Raw genomic sequence first — 20,429 nt, forward strand, 5'->3', positions numbered from 1 at the left:
TCAAATGCACTCCAAGGACACACTGATGTTATAAACCAAAAGAAGGCAAATTACCTATAAAGGCATAAGACAGTCAGATTTATTCATTTATTTTGATTGAGCATTTAAGCAACAAGAACGACACAGTGGTCAGAGGGAACGAGGATCCATGAATAACATAATAACTCGGTTTACAATCTTTTTGCTGTGCAAGGCAAAACATTAACTCCCCAAAGACTCAATTACTATTAATTGACCCTAAATCTTTAAATCCAGAAATCTCTCAACTGTATGAGTTGTTGAAGTTTGACAGAGAATTAATTAGAGAGAGCACGCCTCTGCAAAGGCCGCCCAGATTCCTGTAGTGGAACAGACTCCTCTGTCTCGCAAGGTCAACAATTGTCTTTGAAAAATCCTGAGCTGCCTCTGGATCATTGCCAAAGGGTAAATGTCCTTTACCTTTTGAGTTTTGTTGCTCATAGACTACATCTAGCATCTTTTATAACAATAAGAAGTTCATTAAGTGAAAAGGTCTAAAACATTCGACTGATTATCCCATACTGAGTGATACTTTAAAGTGTTGGGTGGCTGGGACGCTCAGGTGAGACTCACCTTGTGGCCGAGTGATAAATGCTTGCCGTACTTGTAGGCCAGTCTTTGTGACTCTTTGTCGTGTTTGGCCAGTTCCATCGCAGCCTGACAGCTCTTGGCGAGCAACGACCCGTGGGACAGGAACATCTGCTCCTCCCAAGTCGCCACGTCGACTCTGTCGGCGAGGCTGCTCTCCTGCAGGAGCAAAAAAGAGGAGCGGAGACACCGCCGGCCTGAGCCTTCACTGCCGCTGCTTCAAAGTTCCTGCAGGGCAACCTGCAGCCTCTAAATCGAAACAAGACCTCCTCCTCCTCCTCTGTGTTTTTATTTTTCAGTATGTAATTGGATGTGCAGCAGAGAGTAACAGCAATTTAACAGAGTATTTCCCACAAGCTGCGCGGTTATTCGACGCTGGCGGAGCGACGCAGAACCTGAGGAAAACACACTTTTAATGTTTTTTAAATCATAAAACATTACTAGACAGAGCATCCCTATACTAAACTCACCACTATGAGAGATTAACAGGAAGCTTTTTGTGTGACATGGAAAACATGACATAAGAAAAAATAATTCATTTAATAAAAGCTATGTTAGCTTTAGAGCATGATGTTTTAAGAATAACATCATTTGACAGTCTTTTCTCCCTGGGGACTGAATTGTGTGGCACAGCAAAGTTAACTCTTGTTTTGTCTCTTGCTCGAACAGACTCTATTTCTCTGATGCCGTGGAAACGATAGATTATATTACCCTGTATCATTTTGTGGTGAACATATTCTAAAGATATTGTAGACTTAAACTGGATTAGATTTGTGGTTTTCTTTGTGAAATGGTTAAAATCTGTTCGAGTCCATGGTGTCACATGTTTTCACTGAGACTGAGCCTCTTAGGCTGGTTATCGTCATAAGTGGCACCAGGGACAGTGCTGCTGACTATGTATCAGTACCTTACACAACCACACTTAACCTGAAATATACATTTAAAAGGTTTATTTATCCCCCTAAAAAAACCCCACAAAACAAAAGGTCACCAGCGAAATCAGCAACGTGTATGTATAGCTTTCATTCGTTTTTTTAAAAACTGGACACAGATATCCAGTTTACGGTAGTTTCGTTCACGAAAAAAATAGGGACACTAGTGTTATGCAAACATTACTCTTAACAGAATGAAACCAGGTTATTTGGGGACTCATTTTAGAGGCATATTCTACAACATTGAAATAGGATTGAGTCCAAATAAACAGCAGTCTAAGACAATAGTGATGAGGTTGTCGACTGATATGGGTCTTTCTATGGCCGATGCCAGTTGTTAGATACGGGGGCAGCCAATGGCCAATAATCGAGGCCGATTTTTGGCCCAAATATTCTGTTTAGCCAATTAAATTTTATTCTCTATCTGAAAAAAACCCCACAGCTGTTTAATGACAACAAATAAACGCTCTAATCTACATTTTACGCCAGCACAGCAGTGCAATTATGTACAGTATTTTCAATAAAAATAATTAATAAATACAAGAAACAGGTCAATAGAATCCTGCCAATGCTGATTATTCATCTCTCTAACCTCTAGTTTGTATCCCACTCAAATGTCTGTTAGGATCCTCCCTCCACTGCAGCAGCTGCTGACACTGACATGGTCCACACTTGTGCACTATGACTTTAAAGTGTTTCCCACACAAAAGGTCCCACTAAAGACCTTACCTCCCACTTTTTTATGCCTCTTTCGTTTACTATCTATCTCTTACATCCATTTTGAACTTTTTTGGTTGTAAATTTTACACAGGTGCCTCTCAAAGGAGACCTGGGTTATGGCTGTAATAAAAATAGCTGGAGAACAGTAACATTTTTATTTTGAGTACATTATTTTTGGGCCGGAGCATAAAAATGGGGGTGTCTGGTAACAGGATAATAGATTCTGTGGGACAATGAAGTTCTTTGGTACAGAGTGATGAGCTACAACAGGATTTAGACACAAAGACACTTTTATTAGTTTGAGTCCTCATTAAAAATGTCGGTTTAAAGTTAGCTCGTCAATATATAAAGCACTCTGAACTGACTTTAAATATTTAATGTCCAGCCAATTATTATATTTATATTCACTTCAAAAAGTTTAGTTTCTTTGGAGATTGAGTCATTTCTCATGCCTAATCTTCTGTGAGAGAACTGCACGGCATCAAAGTGGAGTAGATACTTTACCTCAGTATTAGTTGAACCTTCATAGTAGATTCCTTGGACTAAATCGCCGATGGCACTTGAGATCAGCTCGACAACCTGTTAAATAACAGATAAAGAACTGTCAGACATTTGGGCTACAATTTACACCATGAAGCTTTAAAGGCGACATAGACCGGAAGCTCCAATTAATGCTGCGTTTGTGTGTGTATCTGCGTCATTACCTCGTTTATGAAACCCTAAAGTTTCAGAACAAACAGTTCAGCCACTGCTGAGAAAATAGGGTTTTATTGTTTTCCTGGGCTCTGCGAAGCGGACTTCCCTATGCTGATGATGTCATCAGAAAACCTCACCACTCCTCTCACCACCGTAGCGCCTCCTGGTGCGGGCACTAGTCCGGGCACATCCGGTTGCCTACATTCACCCGCAGAAGAAGAAGAACTACTCTCGTTGTAGCTGCTGAGATGCAGAGCATCCACCGTGCCAGAGGGGGAGCTGTGTATCTGAGAGCTGGCCTACCAATTATGTCACCTCCAGGTACCTGGCCAATCACAGGACAGTGGGAAAGCTCTCCTTGGCTGGCCAATCACAACACAGTCCACGTTCTGGGGGTGTGATTTTGGTCTGAAACAGCGCGGTTGACGAGAGCGTCAGTGAGGAGATATTTTGATCGGCTAGTTTGCAGCGATTAGGAGGTTTTTAACCATGAAAACAAGTTAATATATGTAAGTAGACCTCCATAACTAACATATATGTGCGATACAAGCATTCGATGTCACCTTTAAAACTCTGGTGCGTAACTTCTCTGCGCCCCAGACTTACCCCATGCTTCATGTGAGTACGCTTGGTCAACAGTCTAACCATTTAGAACATTTGTTTCAACCTCACGCACGTTTCACAGAACCGGGGTTAATTCCTTAACCTAACGTTCTCTTAACATTTGCTTAACCCTTCAGAATTTGCCATGCGCACCTCCCATTACTGTAACTCCTAGACGGTTTGTGACATCTAGAAAATTCAAAAATGTTCCCATATTCTTGTCATTACAGTAGCCCTCAGGACTTCTGTGGAATGCTCGTCCAATCACAGACTAGAATAGTCTTTTATGGTCATTGTACACAGGTACAAGATTCACCAGTGCGTCACAAGTCTGTGACGTCAGCTTCTCAGTACCGTTGGTTGAATTTTTGATTTGATTTTATTTGAAAGGGACCATGTGCAATTAAAAACATAAATGTCACCATTTGATGCATTACACCAGAGTTAGTGTTGGGCTAATTTCCATCTGCAGTCCCTACCTAAAGATAAAACATCAAATATCACTCAGCAAGTAATGTCATGTAGAAGGACAAATAAATACAGCACCGATAAAACATTACGCAAGAAGTAAGAACATACAGCAATGTAGGAAGTGAGCCCCTCACAGGTGCACACACACACATACACTCACACAAATAGCCAGTGGCAAATTAGTGGGTGCATTGTTGTGAGAGTTTTAGGTGTTTTTTTATGTTAGCTTTAAACCCACCAAGCAGGTCACAGTTTTTTATATATAAAAATAACAGCCAAATATCGAAAGTGAAAGTTATCTTGGGAAAAAGGGGCAGAAGAACTCACCCATTGGACATTTTTTGACAATACTACAGCTATAAAATCTAAATAAATCCAGGCGGCCTGATTACCATGATGGTTATAAGAGGGTCAACAAGGGATAACTCCTGAACCTAAAGTTTACTGCTGTCTCACTTGCGTACACCTACGCTTCTCTGTGTCTCCACAGACACGAAAACAAAAACACCCCTCATCAGTATTGTGTGAGCTCATTTGACAATGATTTGAATGGGCCAGATGTTTGTTTGTATTTAAAACAAACCAGAACCTGTTCTCTGCTGAACCGGCAAAAAGCTAAAAACAAAAAAGCATTAAAGGGATAGTTCAGATTTTTTGAAGTGTGTGTGTGAGGTACTAAGTTATAGCTGGTCTGACAGTCAGTATAAGCCCTCAGTGCACTGGCTGCTATGGGACAGTGAGAGTGAGAGACCAGAGATGATCCACACAGTGTAGAGTAGTACTACATTTAACTAAATAAAAACAAAAACAACTGACAGACAACTCACAGAGATTTTAGTCACAAAGAAAATAGTCTGTATTTATATAGCACTTTTCTGGTCTTGATGACCGCTCAAAGCTGCCATTCACCCATTCATACCGCACATCTATGCGTTGCCCATTTCTATTAAACATCTTTCATATCCACTGCCGTCAGGAGCAGCTTGGGGTTATGCGTCTCGCCCAGGGATACAGCCGGGAACCGAACCCACAACCTTCAAGTTAAGAGAAACTGAGATTTGACTGAGATTATGTAGGATTTTGACTCACTGCAATGATTAAACTGTGTAGATGTAAATGAGGCGAATCAAGGCCGAGACATTTGTAATTAAAAACACAATTTCCCCTGTTCGAAGCAGGAGCACGCAGTGTTCACGTCACTCGAGTCGAGCTGGGAACCAGGTGAAGTGCTGCAAACTCAGCTGCTCGTTATCAGAGCGTGGCGGGGTTAGAGGGGACATTCCTGACACTCTGTATTCACAGACGGTGCCTGTCTCTGGTCTGCGGATGAGCTTGAAGGCAGATGGTGAGGCAACATGAGGTCGACCACAAAGCGGAGGGGTTAACACGGATTAGAGATGATAATCTGACTGCAGGTGTTTGCTCTCCTTTTCTTCCAATTGATAAATTATTGTAATTATCCCTATCGTTATTGAACAGGAGAGCAAACACCTGCAGTCAGATTATCATCACTACCATTATTGAACATATACAGTAGGTTTTACATTTATCATAACAGAACAGTTAGTTCTGTTATGATATATCTATAACTATATTATAGATATATCTACATATAGGTAGGTCTTGGCCAGGACACTCTGGCAAAAGAGATTTTTAATCTCAATTAAGTTTTTATTCCTGGTTAAACAATAGGTTATAATAAGATAATAATAATAATTACTGATGTACTGTATGTGAACTGCAATACATCCCGATATATATCATCAATACTGTCATACTCACACACACATATCTATTGTGTGTGTCCTGGAAGAGGAATCCCTGCTCTGAGCCTCTTCCAGTTTTTACCCTGGGATTTTCTGGAGTGGAGTTGGACAGAATATAGTTACATGTACAGATTGTAAAGCACAAATTGTGAATTTGGAATGTAGAAATAAAACAGATTTCATTTGGTACCTAAATCTTAATAAAGGATTTGGATTAAATATTACATATATATGTTTTGATTTGATTTCACTGAATAACCCATCTCAAATGTGGTCGCGCACAACCACACTGTCCAAACATGGAAACTGAGAATTCACTAACTGCAACTAATTGTTTCAAATTGAGATTTTAAATTGAAATTTGTTGTTCAGCGCTATTTTTATTTTTTATTTTTTACGAATAATTAACTTTCAATATAACAAAGATTTAACATTTATTAATACACTCTGACATAATTGCCACTGAGTGTTTTGCAGAAGGGTTTGTTGTTTTCTCTCCATAAAGAATTTTAAAAACACGATTAACTGTTTCCTTCAACTTTCACTGAAGGAGCAAAATGTAATCTTTGAATTATCACAGATTTTTATTGTGATATTCAAATCAATTCAAACTTTGTTCAAACAAGACCCTCCATAGCAGATACAAATAAAGACGAGTATGATATACCACATTATTAATCAAATACAGTACAGATACAGGGTATCTAACCAGTGTTTTCTTAACCTGGATGAGTAATGAAAGCAGCTCAAGTATCCAGGTGACATGAAGTGACACCAGTGGACACAAAACATTGACGTGCACTCACAAACAAACTTCTTTATAAGGCTTTTCTTAAAACTGCGCCAACGACCTGCCGTGCTCAAAGGTATGTAGAACGCTCTAAATAAGTGTTAACATTGACACTGCACATAGACATTTTCCAGAGCAGCATATTAGTCTGAGCACATGGTTTACAGCAGGGGTCTCAAACTCAAATGACCTGTGGCCAATGAGTATCTAGTCTAGTCATGAGGGGGCGGGACTAGGGAAAGATTAAAATTACAACACAGCATTCCATCATGAGACTGCAGTAACGATATTCATGATGATATTCCACTGAAATGCATTCTATAACCTCTGCTGTGTTTACAAGGGAGAGAAGGTCATGGGCCATGTTTTCATTATAAAAGGATATTTCGCTGAGGTTTGAGGCCTCTGTATTGACAGCATTGTCAATAAATATCTTCGTCATTGTTGCACTTATCAGTGATGAAATGTTATTAGAGGAGATTCACAAAAAATTAAAGGAGGAGAAATGACTTCCCTGTCATCTCTGCTTCTGAATATCATAATTATACATATATAACATAACACCTCTTTTGGGTGTTATATCTGACTATATGGTGATTTTTTTTTTCTTATACAAAATAAGAGTTCTGCAGCAACAGAAGCAATGGGCTTAAAGCCTTTAGGACAGAGAGAAATATCATACTCTTTATTTCAGTAAGTTAATAAAAATGCTGCTTGAGGAAATACATGCTGCTTTCAGGAAACTGACCCTGGAGAAAACTCATATTTCTATCTTTAAAGCATTTTTAAAAAAAGCGGAAAAGTGTAACATATTGAAAAGGTGGAGGCCTGAGTTCTGTTTTAGACTGCAGTTGCCCATTTCCTCTTACAGGGGGCATGCATGACTACAGTTTAGCTTCCAGAGACACGAGCGGCCCCTCATTCACCACCGCAGATGAGAGGCTGCATCTTTTCAAATCAGCACCAACAGACTAGTTTTACTGAATGAGTATAAAAGCTGAGGTGGATGCCTCCATCCTTCATCCACACACAGAGCAGTGGGAACAGACGAGTCGAGGTTGCATCTGCTTGTGCAGTATGAATGAGGATACATTTACTCCAGCTCATCCCAGACATCCTTGGTTCATCAGAAAAGTCTGGTGGCTGCTCCGTCAGCCTCGCACTGCCCTCTGGGTAACTGAATCCACCGGGGGAAAATATTGAGGAAACATGAGCTTTCGCCCACAGACCTGGAAGGACAATGTGCCTACAGTATTACCAGATGTGGTGTCTCTGCCTGGCCTGCCTTGGGAAGTGGGGGCCAGTGGGGGTCTTTTTTTGGAAAGTATCAGATAAGCTCTCCCCCTGCCTCCACCATACTCCATTCCCAAATCCAGCCAGATCGTGTTTTGCAGACAGGTCTGCGAGGGGGGGAGAAACCCGAGCTCCAAAGTGAGATTACTTTACAGTTTATACAAGTAGCAGCATAGGTTTCCTCTCAAGGCCACGACACTTAATCTCCCTCACTTTCACTGCCTTAAAAACGCTGCTTTATGAGAAAAACTTTGAAGCCTGAAAGAAATTCTCATCTCTGTCATGAAAATGACTTGACATACAGTAGTAATCACACACAACATACAATCAATATGCAGTGTCAGAGTCAATAACGGTCTTTTACTACCTTAATGAATGTTATGTCACAAACATTTGAGACATCCTTTCCACTAAGTTTGTGCAAATACATTCAGGAAATTTCTCTGCAAACTAAAACTGGAATTCAGGGGAAGAAGTTATCATTAATAAATGGAACAATTCAACAAATCAACAACTCAAAGTCCACTTATTACTTTTTCTGGTGGTGATTTTGTGAATATCAATATGGAGTTTGTTTGGATGTCATTGAACTGTGGGTGTTCTGAGCTCCTCTGTGACGAGGACTTGCCACTGACAGTTACGTTTTCTTGATGGTTCTTATTATATTGTCTCTCATTAAGCAAAAAATAAATTATATACAGTATATATATATTTTTTTCTTTTCTGGAAATTCTGTATAAAATCCCATATCTTGGTTGTTCTCTTTAATCCACACAAAGTTAATTTCGCTTTGAAAATAAATAGAAGCCAAATGGAGGTCAACATCAATTGACAGACAGGAGTTTAAGTGAAAGTTATTTTGTTGACCCCCAAACCACCAGTTTTGAGAAGTCAAAATAAATCCCATTGCCATAACCTTAGCAAAGCATGACAGTTTTGTCAGCAGTGTTCAGAGGGATCTCATTTACCTCCTGCTCTCACCAGTGAAGGGCAGCTGAATCAGTGCAGTCTGTGTTTTGTTCTCGGTTCATTTTGTTGTGCTAACCTTTTGAAACATGAGTAACTGCTGAATATCACACGTCTATCTCCTTATTAGCCGTAAAAAACTCCACTCTGGGGACGTCTCCTGCTGCTGCTTCAAATTAGGGCTGCAAAGATTAATAATCGATTACTAGATGAAATGTCAAGTATTTTAATCATCAATTTATTGGTTTAAATAATCACAATAAGAAATCAGATTTGTAAACGTCTGAAATGTGAGTATTTTCTGGTTTCTTTGCTCCATTTCATAAATAAATCATCATGTCAAGGTTTGGGAAACATTATGTGGATCAAAAAAGTACTTGATTAATCAAGAAAAAAATTCACTAGTTGCATCATGAGTTTAAAAAGCATCGTTTCCTCCTTTTGACAGAAAACTGACTGGGATCAGTTACATTACTGTGGTTTGTATCACACTACAATGAGAGTTTTGTCATTGTACAGCTGTGGTGACAAACCCTAATGACAGCCCTGAAGAAAATGCCACACTGCCAAAAAAAAAAGTACTCTTCATTCAAAAAGGGAAATGATAGATCATTGTTACTTCCACTATGGACACCACTCACATCACAGAGCAGACACAAACCCACAAACCCTGACCCAGACTGTGTTTACTGCATATGTGGCAGCAGGGAGGGTGATAAGGACTGGTTCTACTGATGGACGGATGGGTGGGGGCAGTTATTTTGATCCAGCCAGGCAACCACATTCTGACAGAGCAGCGTGGTGACAGCATCTGTCAGCGAGGGGTTACCAGGCCACGCAGTAGATATGATCTGTGGTGCGCAAAACAAGACCACCACCACCACCACACACTTGTCAAAAACAGAAAACTCAATAAGAAGGAATCCAACAGTTCACATTTCATCGCTGTCTCTAGACCAGAATACAAACAGACTGTGTGCTCAATTAAAAGTAGGAGTCTGTGTGTCACAGACTGACGGACCTGTAACTTTTGGTTTTGGCAAAAAAAAAAAAAAAAAAGTAGGGATGGGCATTTCTACCAAAAATGGTTTTCAAATATCCAATGGTATGATTCCTCGATTATTGGAATATGCTTAACTCCAGTGCATGAGAGCTAGTGAACGTAATGCAGGGTTCACGGTGGGTTGAGTTGACGGTAGCAGCTTCAAGATGCAATCGAGGAACCTTGTGAATTTCATCACTTCTGCAAACATACTCACTGACCACAATTCCACAAGAATACGCCTAGTTTTTTATCATAGTATTTATTCCACATGGTAATAGCATTTTGGTAGAGGGCAAACTGTATTTTTTGGAAAATCTCAAAATGCCCCCTCGGGTTTGCGTGTAGAGAACCAATACGCTACTTTGGAAAAACAAAAGTCATGTCTTTGTGTTTGGAGATTGTTTGGTCAGTTTGCTTTATGATAACTTTTTTTTTTCTTTCCTTAATTTCCATCCTTTCCTCAGACTTGGTTCATTCTGTCTGTGTTTCTGTGATTGTATACTTTGTAATGTATACTAGGGGTGGGTCAAAAATATCGATTTGGTGATATTTTGTCGTCCATCCTTGTGTAATACGATAATCGATACCCCAAATCAATAAATGAAGCCACCCTAAAGTAAACAGTCCCTGCCAGTTTCACTTGCCAGGCATCAATACTTGATGGCTCCTCAGTGTGGTGCTGCTCAAATAAATGAAGGAAACTTGGGCAGAAGTTACCTGGTTGAAGAACAGGGAAATGGTGGAGAAAGTTACATTGAAAGTTGGCCCATCCACATTCTATACATAGACTTTATGCACTTTGTTCTCTATGTTGTAAATAAATCAACAATTCCTGAATAAATCCTGCACTTTTAACTTTTTACAGATGTTTTGTTCTAATCAGTTAGACAGATATCGTGATGTATTCGCTATATGATAATATTGCCATATATTGATTATCACAGAATCGTTGTATTGTGATATTATTGGTATTGTGATATTATTGGTATTGTGGATTATGTATCGCGTAATGTATCGTATCGTGATGTACCCTGTGATTCCCACCCCTATCGAAATCAAATAAAGCTTTTTGCACACAGCATGCTCAATGTCGTCTTCTCTGTTTTTGGTGTAGCAGTATTACAGAGCCATGTACGACAGTGTTTAAAGTCCTTTTGAGCGTTTCGTGCGGATGCTGTGTTTACGGTGGCCTTTCAAAAGACAAAGATAAAGTTAGTTTACGTTTCATTTCCATGTGGATAGGGCCTAAATGTGTTGCTGCTGCTGCCACTTCATAATAATAGAGGCACCACACATATACTGGAGTTGAAAGATTTGTTTTTATGTGTGGAACTAGTCTCTATTAAACTTTTTACAATCAAGTGAATAATCAAATAATCAAATACTCATTGAATACTGACTGAATACTCATGTCCATCCCTACTCCAGAGATCTATATTGTATTTCCAGACCTGCAAATGCCTTGCTGTACTTTCACTCTACTTTGGCTAAAATATCTATGATGAAAAAGCTATTATTTGTTATTTGTTATTATTTGCCATGTTATTTTCTTTTTTAATTTTCTTTTTGGAGGGGGCTTGAATGCAGATGTAACTTATGGTCTGACATCCTGGCACTTCCAATATTCCTTTTCTCTACATATCTGTGAACGGAGCGAGTCTGCGAAACAATGTTGTGAAAAACTGGTAACTAATGATCACAAATTGAAATGTCAGATCAGTTCCACATCTGTGTAATTTTTACAGAGTGGGAGGATGACATCATATAACATATGAGGACATTAGTTATTATTTTGTGCTGTCGTTTTGGACGGTTGAATAAATGAATTAAATGAAATAATGATTTAATAGATTTAATAAAAGTTGGCAATATAATCCAGTTTTAATGACACAACTCAACTGTTACTTGGGACACCAAGTCAGTCACTGACAAAACTTAATCAGAATTAGCTGTGGTCTGATTGTCTGAGGGTTTATTTTCATAGGAACACTAAGGTGGCTTCTTCAAATTAAAGGCTTTTAGCCACAGCGTGTGTCCGTATTCTTTGGAGGAAGATAAAGGTTTGTACGAAACTGGTCTTATTTGCGGCTGACGATCAGAACACCATTCCATTAAAGCCTTTCGCTTCAACCAACTGCTGTTATATCAACCCACATACATGATACCTGTCAAAGTTGTTGTCTGCTACGTTAAGTTTACTACTGACCAGAAATGCCAAACCGGAAGTCTTTCACAGAAATAATGGTGGACGTCTACTTGCATGCTTCTGCCGAAAATAAGGCCTATATTCTTTCCAATAGCAAAAACCTCCATATTTTGCATATTGTTGAGGTGAATTTCGTATACACTGCCCTATGTGATATTGCCAATAAAAACTCAACACAACAGAGGATTGATGGGAAAAAAAAAAAACAATGAGTGCCACCAACAACACCTTCCTGAACTTTCTAGTTTGCTACAAGCAATGACTACTCCTCTTGCCTTATCACAGGTCACATTAGTTGTTAGGAGCTTAACTGAGATCTAAGCCTGAGGTTTCCTTCTAACTCTGGCATTTCACTAGAGAACTAAGGAGGTGTAACGCTTCATTATTTCTGATGAAACTACTTTGTTTATAAAAAAAAACCTTTCTTACACTCTATTCAGTCACATGGTAAATGGCCTGTACTTATACATCGCTTTTCAACATCTTGATGACCACTTCAAGCCGCTTTGCAGTTTACCTCACACTTCCAGGATAGCCGTCAGGAGCAAGGTTAGGGTAAGTGTCTTGCCCAAAGCCAAGTCGGCATGTCGACTAGCAGAATCAAACCATCGACCTTCCGGTTCAAAGATGACTCATTCCACCGTCGCCCCCAGTCTTATAAGGATGACCAGATAAACAGCTCTTTCCCCTTCTCCTTTTGTTTTGCCCTGACAAATCCCAACTCAGTACTATAATCATCCCACTAACAGTTTTTATTTGACACAGTAGCTGTATTAGGATTAAGCGAGGAATCTCCTTTTTTACAGGTGCATCAAGCATTGGGCTTTTTACTGGGTAGATATTTAAAATACATAAGGAGAAGAAGTGGAACCACAAGATCTGAAATTTGCTCTGGGGGTAAGAATACCACTGATCCCACAAATCCAGCCGTGAAACAGGTCTCTCTCTCTCTCTCTCTCAGGAGCAAAAGCACACATGTTGGTAACCATAACCAAAAGAGCAAATTCATAGGTCATAAATACTGCCCACTGTGCCTCTTTTTTATATTGGATGTAACAAGCTAGTGGCTAATTGCGTAATCATCGTACTTGGCCACCCTCTAACCGTAATTTGCACCTGGCTGATAGTATGAAATCGAGCACATTTTGAGCCACATTTTATTAATTCACCCACAGTCTGACCCAGTTAATCAGCTGCTACCATGTTAACTGTTTGTTTTGTTTACAGACTCTGTCAATGAACTCATATGTGAGATAAAAATATATACAGTGCAACACATACACTGGCCCAGCAAACGGAACCAATACCAATCCAAACCCTAATACAATTTCAAGAGATTTGTCCACATCTAACACATCCTGACGGATACCGTATGGTGTATATAAAAATGAATGTCTTCCAGTTGCAAAACGAGCCTTGTGAGAACTCAAGTTTTGCAATTTGACTGGCACCATGTCAGTTTTTGAAACCCTAAGTTTACAGCCATCAACTGCAACCAGGCTCCTATTGGACAATACACTCTCAGTCACAGTGGTATTCACCCATATGTGTCATGTTTTATCATCTGTTTTCCTCTGAATAGCAACATAACGAAAATAATGACATCATGTTCTACTGAAGAAGACCTGAAACTAGTGAATGAGACCATTAACTCCCTGGAAAATGTTTACTGACGTCATAAATCGAGTGAGACCTTAGCAGCGGCAGAATGGGTCACCTTTCAAACAAATGGCCAGGTGTTCGATCCAAGGCTCTGCTAGTCCCACACATGTCGATGTGTCCCTGGACAAGACAATTAACCCCCAGTTGCTCCTGAGGGCTGATAGAAATATGGCTATGTATGATAGGAAAAGTGCTGCATACAGATGCACTGTATAATGTGTGAGTGAATGGGACAACTGTACGGTGAGTCATCTTTGAGTGTTCATTTATACTATAAAAGTACCTCATTTTTCATACTGCAAATCTATTGTACTTGGAAATCTAATTGTCTAATGCTGTGTTTGTGTCATGGTCCAGTACAGTATGGTTTGGAATGGTAAAGCCCTGGGTCAGGCTTGTGTTTTGACTGAGAACAGTACCTAACCTAAAAGGTAGGCAGGGTGTGGGCTGTGCCACGTAGTGTGACGTTGTACCGGTGCAATAACAATGAACAGCGACATAGAACGTGACAACACAACAGACAACACTGGAGGAAACCCAGCAGCTTTTTTGAATTGCTTCGACTTCCACGGGAAATTTACACCAATTGCAAGCGAGTGACGTCGCCCAATCAGGTGACTGACGTGGGTGGAGCTGGTCTAGCTCCACCTTGACCGTACCGTACCATTCTCTCTGGTACCCCTCCATTCTTTGGCACCCCTCTGCCAACATTTGGGGCTGGATATTTTGTTACTATTCCTAATAGAAATGCAAAAAAATACATACTGTACTGAACTGAACTGTTCCACTTGGTGGAAACACGGCATATGCAGTATAGTAGGGCTGGGCGATATGGACCAAAACTGATATAGCAATTTTTTTGTTCTATTTGCGATATCCGATATAACGATATTTTGAACAAAACTGGTTAGCTCGCTAGCTCACCAGTTGGCCGCTCAGCTGACAGCTGAGAGCTGAAACAGCTGATAGCTGAAACCCGGCGTCCGGAGTGTACAACAGAAACCCGGAGACAGGAGACCAGAAACCTGGAGACCAGAGCCTAGGTGTCGGACAAGGTAAACAACGAGCCGCTGATGTGTTTTAAGTCCACTTGGAGCCGAAATCTGCAGCTAACAGCTGAGAGGCTAACAGCTGGTGCAGCTAAAAACTAGCGGCAACAAACAGACATTACGTCACCAGCTCAACTTTTAACGAAGATGGTTAAGAAAAATGTATCGGAGTAAAAGTACACATTTTATTTAGGAAAATAACTGCGCCATTATTCTTTTTCTTAGCCACCAACTGCTCACTCTCCACCGTGTCCGCCACGTTTCCGTTCAAATGTCTGTTGTGATGCGTAACGTGGGTGGGAGAACACTACGTAGTACGTACATGTAAGGGCCGTGATTGAGCTGAACATCAGCTGCACTAGGCTTGTAGGCTCAGAGCAAAGCGGTCGGCTTTATTAAATAACGTTCGCAAGGCAACATAAAAATAATATATATTATACCGGTATGGCGATATTGTCTCAACTACATATCTCTTTCAAAAATATACCAGTATAACTCTTACTACCGGTATATCGCCCAGCCCTACAGTATATTATTTCATAAAATAAGGGATCAGGTCAAGTAGGTAAACACAGAAGAGATGGAGGGTTTGGATGTGGTGTGAGACATTGTGATGAAGAGTGACATTGATACGTGTGGCTGTAAGGACCACTGGGAGTTCACAATAGGACGACAGGGTTTCTCATTAATATCACTGATGACAGGTCAGATATTTCCCTGGAGTACTCTTTGTTAATGACAGACCTTTTACCTTAGTGTTATTCAGCTGGGCCAGTCCGGTACAAGCGTTGGCTAGCAGGAAGTCGCCACTGAGGATGGCCATCTTATTGCCAAACTGCATGTCCTTCAGCGGGCCGTCTGAAACGGTCCACTCCTTCAGATTCACTATCCCACGATGCACCAGGAACGCTGTGTGGATCAACTCCGTGATTTCTGCCAGGTTCCTCTGGCTGCGAAACAGAGGAAGAAATAAATAAAAGGATACTTTTGAGCTTTTAAGAGAGGCGTTCCTGAGGCTTGACAGTTAGAGAGCTTTTTGACACCGACAATTTCATTGTCTCTAAAATGGGGGCGAAATTCTGAGATTTGGCAAGTTTGAAAACACAATTACTGCATCATATACAGGTTCAGTCAGAACAAAGGATTCATGGCTTTTCATTTCACCCATCAAACATAAGAGGAAACCGTTTATTTAGTGAGTAAAATGACAATATTCAGATGCTTCTTGTTTTTAATTTGACTTAACAACACTGCAACCAAACAAAGACTCTTGGGATTATCACAGTTTATTCAGACACTATCTGAACCATTTACGGATGTGGAAATATAAAAAGACATTTCTGTGAATTACCAAATTATTGCTACAAATTTGCTTAAATCCCTCCATGTCAAAATCAGTAGATTGAAGGGCAGAAGCCTGCAGATGTGTGTGACGTCTCGCCACACAGTGTGTCAAGGGTTGTAGGTTTTTTTGTTTAAAAAAAAAAAGAGACACTGAACTCATCATTAGCAAATAACAGCCATTCTTGATTATGAGAGAAAAGACATAAAAGTGGTCTTTGAATAGAGCCTTTCATCGCAGCCTTGGGGAGGATATAATCAAATGTTGATTCAGTCATTGGTGAGGGATAATTAGGCCCCTCTCCATATGGAAGGAGCTTGCCACGCTGCGACAGGAGGGATCCATCCAGACAGGGTTGGGTGCGCTGATAGCCACTTACGACCTTCTTTCAGCCGCTGTGAGAACCTGATGAGCCAGTTGTCTGCCACACACAGACACACACACAGACGTATCTTGTAGCCAGGTAATTGCTGTGCAGAAAAGATGTGATTAAAATTCAATAATGTCATATACTATGTCGCCTCTCAATCACATCCATTGTCTGGTTAGTTTCTCTGCTTGGTGACACAGAGCAACAAGACAGTGGCCCCGAGAGAGAGAGAGAGAGAGTTAATAAGTTCTGGGTTTAAGTAAGCGAGCAAAGGAACAGCTCGACCACCGCGTGTTCTCAAGGTGTAGACTGATGCGTGAACAGGTTGTAAGAGGAGAATGGCAGAATTTATATAAAATTACATTTTAAAATTCAGAGAAGACAATGTTCCATAAGGTTCCATACGGCAAACGTGAGAATTTACAATCAGCTCCTATGTTAGGAGTGTCAGAAAATATCAACACACTAAAAAAATAGCACAGTATCTTTGTCAGTGCTTTATTATAATATAGGAAATATTCAGTGGTTTTATGTTGTACTGAAGCCCTCGACCACTAGCTTGGAGCAGGCTTTAGACCATTTGACTCTCAAATAGATCACAATATATCCCCTTGCTTTTAGAATCCCGATGTATGCCAATATATCCCACTATATCACCAGATTCATGCCAATATACAGCCCTAATATCTAGTACACATTTCATGGAGCCGGTCTCAGTAGATACACTGAGGTACACGCAACCTCTTCCATGCACACGTTTTTATGTATAAAATAATAATAATCCCTGATATGGAATAGTTGCATTCATAAATGCAAACAAGCCTTGAAGCTTGGACATTCAGCTCAACCCATCATCACTGACCAGGGCTCGCACATGTTATTTTAAACTATCAACTATATATCTTTATTATATCTATAATAGAATCTAATAATTTGTTACAATTCCATTTGAGAAAATATATATTGATAGAGGAAGGAGAAAGTAATGCCTTGTTTTTAGTCAAATTAGTGAATTCAAATACATCAACACATGTCCTCTAATTAATCACTGAAGCCATTATTTAAACAAATACAGAGGAAAAAAAACATTCAAATGGTTCCAATATCTCCTCTGTGTGCTCTTCTGTTTTGTATCATTACAGCACAGACATAATTTTTTCCACTGTTTATTAAAACAAAACAAACAAACACTTAAACAGCAGGTGAACTGATAATAAAAAGAAATAAGTTGTGATTTGACAAATTAATTTTCGAACAGAGCAGATGCAGACAGAGACTAATCTGATTTGATTGATACGCTGATGTACAATTGCAAATAATGGCCTTAATTCTAAGACGTTAAGTGGTGATTTGACTGCATTTCTTCACAGAGCACAGAGTATAGATCTCCATCCATTATTTCAGAGTGGGAGTGGGCAGTATGGACACCATTTATCAATCCTCTATCCTCCTGAAACATCCATTAAATGAAATTGCTTGTATGTATTATATGATTCTTTGCATTGATTTCGCTGAGCCCACATGTTTTATCCTGTTGCAAACCCGTAAAGCACTTGCTAACCTTGTGTTGAAAGACACTACAGAAATGAATAATAGTTATTATTGTTTCAGCCCTTGTTTGGGGCTGGAAAAAATGGTTAGAATATGTCCTATGATGGATGGTCAACATACACACACACACACACACAAAAAACATTCCTACAAGATGAAATAATATAAGGAAACACTTTTCAACAGTGAATCAAAAGTAATGAACAGCTGCACCCTGTACCATCCTCCCAAAACCCAAATTAGTTGAGCCATGTTGCAAACACATCTAAAAGCTGTGCCTCCAATCTTCTAGTCCTGATCAGTAGCAGTGGAGCATGGGGAAGAAAAAAAGGGGGACAAGGGGGCCGGTGTATAAATAGCTTTGGTGCCCAGTTGCATAGCAACCGATGCCATCTTGCTGAGGTGTAACGCCCCTCACCACGCCCCTTGTCCTGACTGTTCTGTTCCATTTTCCTCGCTCTGCAGTCTGCCTCGCTATCAAACACAGCCTTAAACATGTTTCTATGCCTGCCTTCCTGCCTTCCTGTCTATCTATCTATCTATCTATCTATCTATCTATCTATCTATCTATCTATCTATCTATCTATCTATCTACTCTATCATGTTGGTGCTTTGGTGAATCATCAGTGTCAAGCAGCAGAGTGGGAAATGTTTTACAAATGCTGCCTGTCAGGAGGGAGGAGACCATCCCCCGGAGGTTTCAATCACCCCCCGAACCCGCCCCACCCTGTCTCCCTCCATCCTTCCATCTCGCCATCAGCAGAGGTGCTAATGAGCCCAGGAGAGGTGGAGAGAGTGTCGGGGGGGGGGGGGGGGTGCAAATGAGGTGATCATGTCATGCTGTGTGTGCGAGTGTGTTTGGGTTTGGATTATCCATCACACATGAGTGAGGGAATGCTGCACGTTGGATTCAGTGATGCAGTGTCTCAGTGATGAGAGTGAGCGCCGGGTCGCGACATGAGTGTAGTAGTTGGGGAAAAAAAAAACCCAATTCAAACTGAAATTCTGGATTCTCATTTTCACCCACTGTTCATGTCCATCTTATTTAACAAGATAACATGATTATTTGTGTGACTAGAAGTGTTGACCATTGACCATTAACGAGAGAGAGAGTGGCAGCGTATTATAGCTTCCTGACTTCATCAGCACCTGGTACCAATATGGTACCAAGTCACCAGTAGTACAGAAAATAAATTAACAGTTACATGTTACTCCAGACCCATTCAAAATTGTGCCGTCAGTGAAGTATCGAGTTGTTTCTCGAGTATCGTAACAAGTTTGACATTCTCGTCTCATGACAACCCTGGTGTGATGTAACTCGTCCTACCGTGAAACATGACGTGCCGACACAGCTCGGCCTTGCGGCCGAAAAAAAGCACCAGGCTCAAAAGCGCTTCCATGACGCCTGCTTTATTCCAATTAGTTCTAATATTAGGACGTTTCTGCATTGACACGGTTAAACTACACACATATGCCTTGTGCCAGCTTGCACTAAGAAAGGAGCCTTTCAAACACCCAGTGCACAGCCACGCCAAGCACAGCAGTCACTTCTGGAAAGCCCTTGGCACACACACATACCCAGTCACCCACCTCCCTGTTCTGAGCTGCACACTGGGAGCTGACGTGTGGGAGAGAGCCAGATAGGAGCCGAGGATGCTACACTTCACATTCAGACACATACAAAGAAATCTGAGTTTTTTTCATTATTATGACTTATGGCTACAATCCTAATGTGATCTATGTCCAGTTGAGCATCTCAACTACGTATCAGAAATAATTTGCATTGCAATGGCACACCTGAAAACATATATTACATATAGGTCATACAGGTACAATGGACATGTGCGTGCCACTGTTTACAGCAAGTATATTTTCTCCTCTGCTGTTTTGTTGCTTTGTTATGGAAACGGTGAAAAGTAAGAGCAAGGAATTCTGTTATGAGACCGATGACGCTGAAAATTATGAACGAGAAAAGGGGTGCAACTAACTTAAATTAAAATAAATTAATCTGCCAATTGTTTTCTAACTTGTTTGGTCCATAAAATGTCAGAAAATGTTAAATCTGTGTTTACCAAATGTGGAAATGGTGATGTTTTAATGATTTCTTTGTTATATGAAGCAAAGAAACCAGAAAAAAGATTAATTGATGATCAAAATAGTTGACTATTAATTGATTAATTGAATAATTGTTGCAGCCATAGGCAAGAATATTCGATTATTTGACTGATTATAAAAAGCTGATCAATGAATGTGACAAGACATAAGTAAATTAAAAAGATTCATCATTAGAAGACGGATGATTCTCTCTTTATTGTCCTGGTCATTTGGTGGAGCTTTGTTTTGAGTCTAGATCAGAGTGCT

The 20,429-nt window shown here is 40.2% G+C and overlaps 1 protein-coding gene across 1 annotated transcript in view; it reads right to left on the bottom strand.

Moving 5' to 3' along the window:
* pdss2 (prenyl (decaprenyl) diphosphate synthase, subunit 2) overlaps window positions 1-20,429 on the bottom strand; it is a 37,360-nt gene that overhangs the window by 5,386 nt on the left and 11,545 nt on the right. The window contains exons 3-5 of the mRNA XM_058616259.1: window positions 15,557-15,755; window positions 2,763-2,837; window positions 592-765 (exon numbers count right to left, since the gene is read on the bottom strand). Coding sequence (XP_058472242.1) covers window positions 592-765; window positions 2,763-2,837; window positions 15,557-15,755 — 448 coding nt within the window. The remainder of the gene's footprint in view (window positions 1-591; window positions 766-2,762; window positions 2,838-15,556; window positions 15,756-20,429) is intronic.

This window comes from Solea solea, chromosome 18 (assembly GCF_958295425.1).
Source record: "Solea solea chromosome 18, fSolSol10.1, whole genome shotgun sequence".
NCBI classification, from domain to species: domain Eukaryota; kingdom Metazoa; phylum Chordata; class Actinopteri; order Pleuronectiformes; family Soleidae; genus Solea; species Solea solea.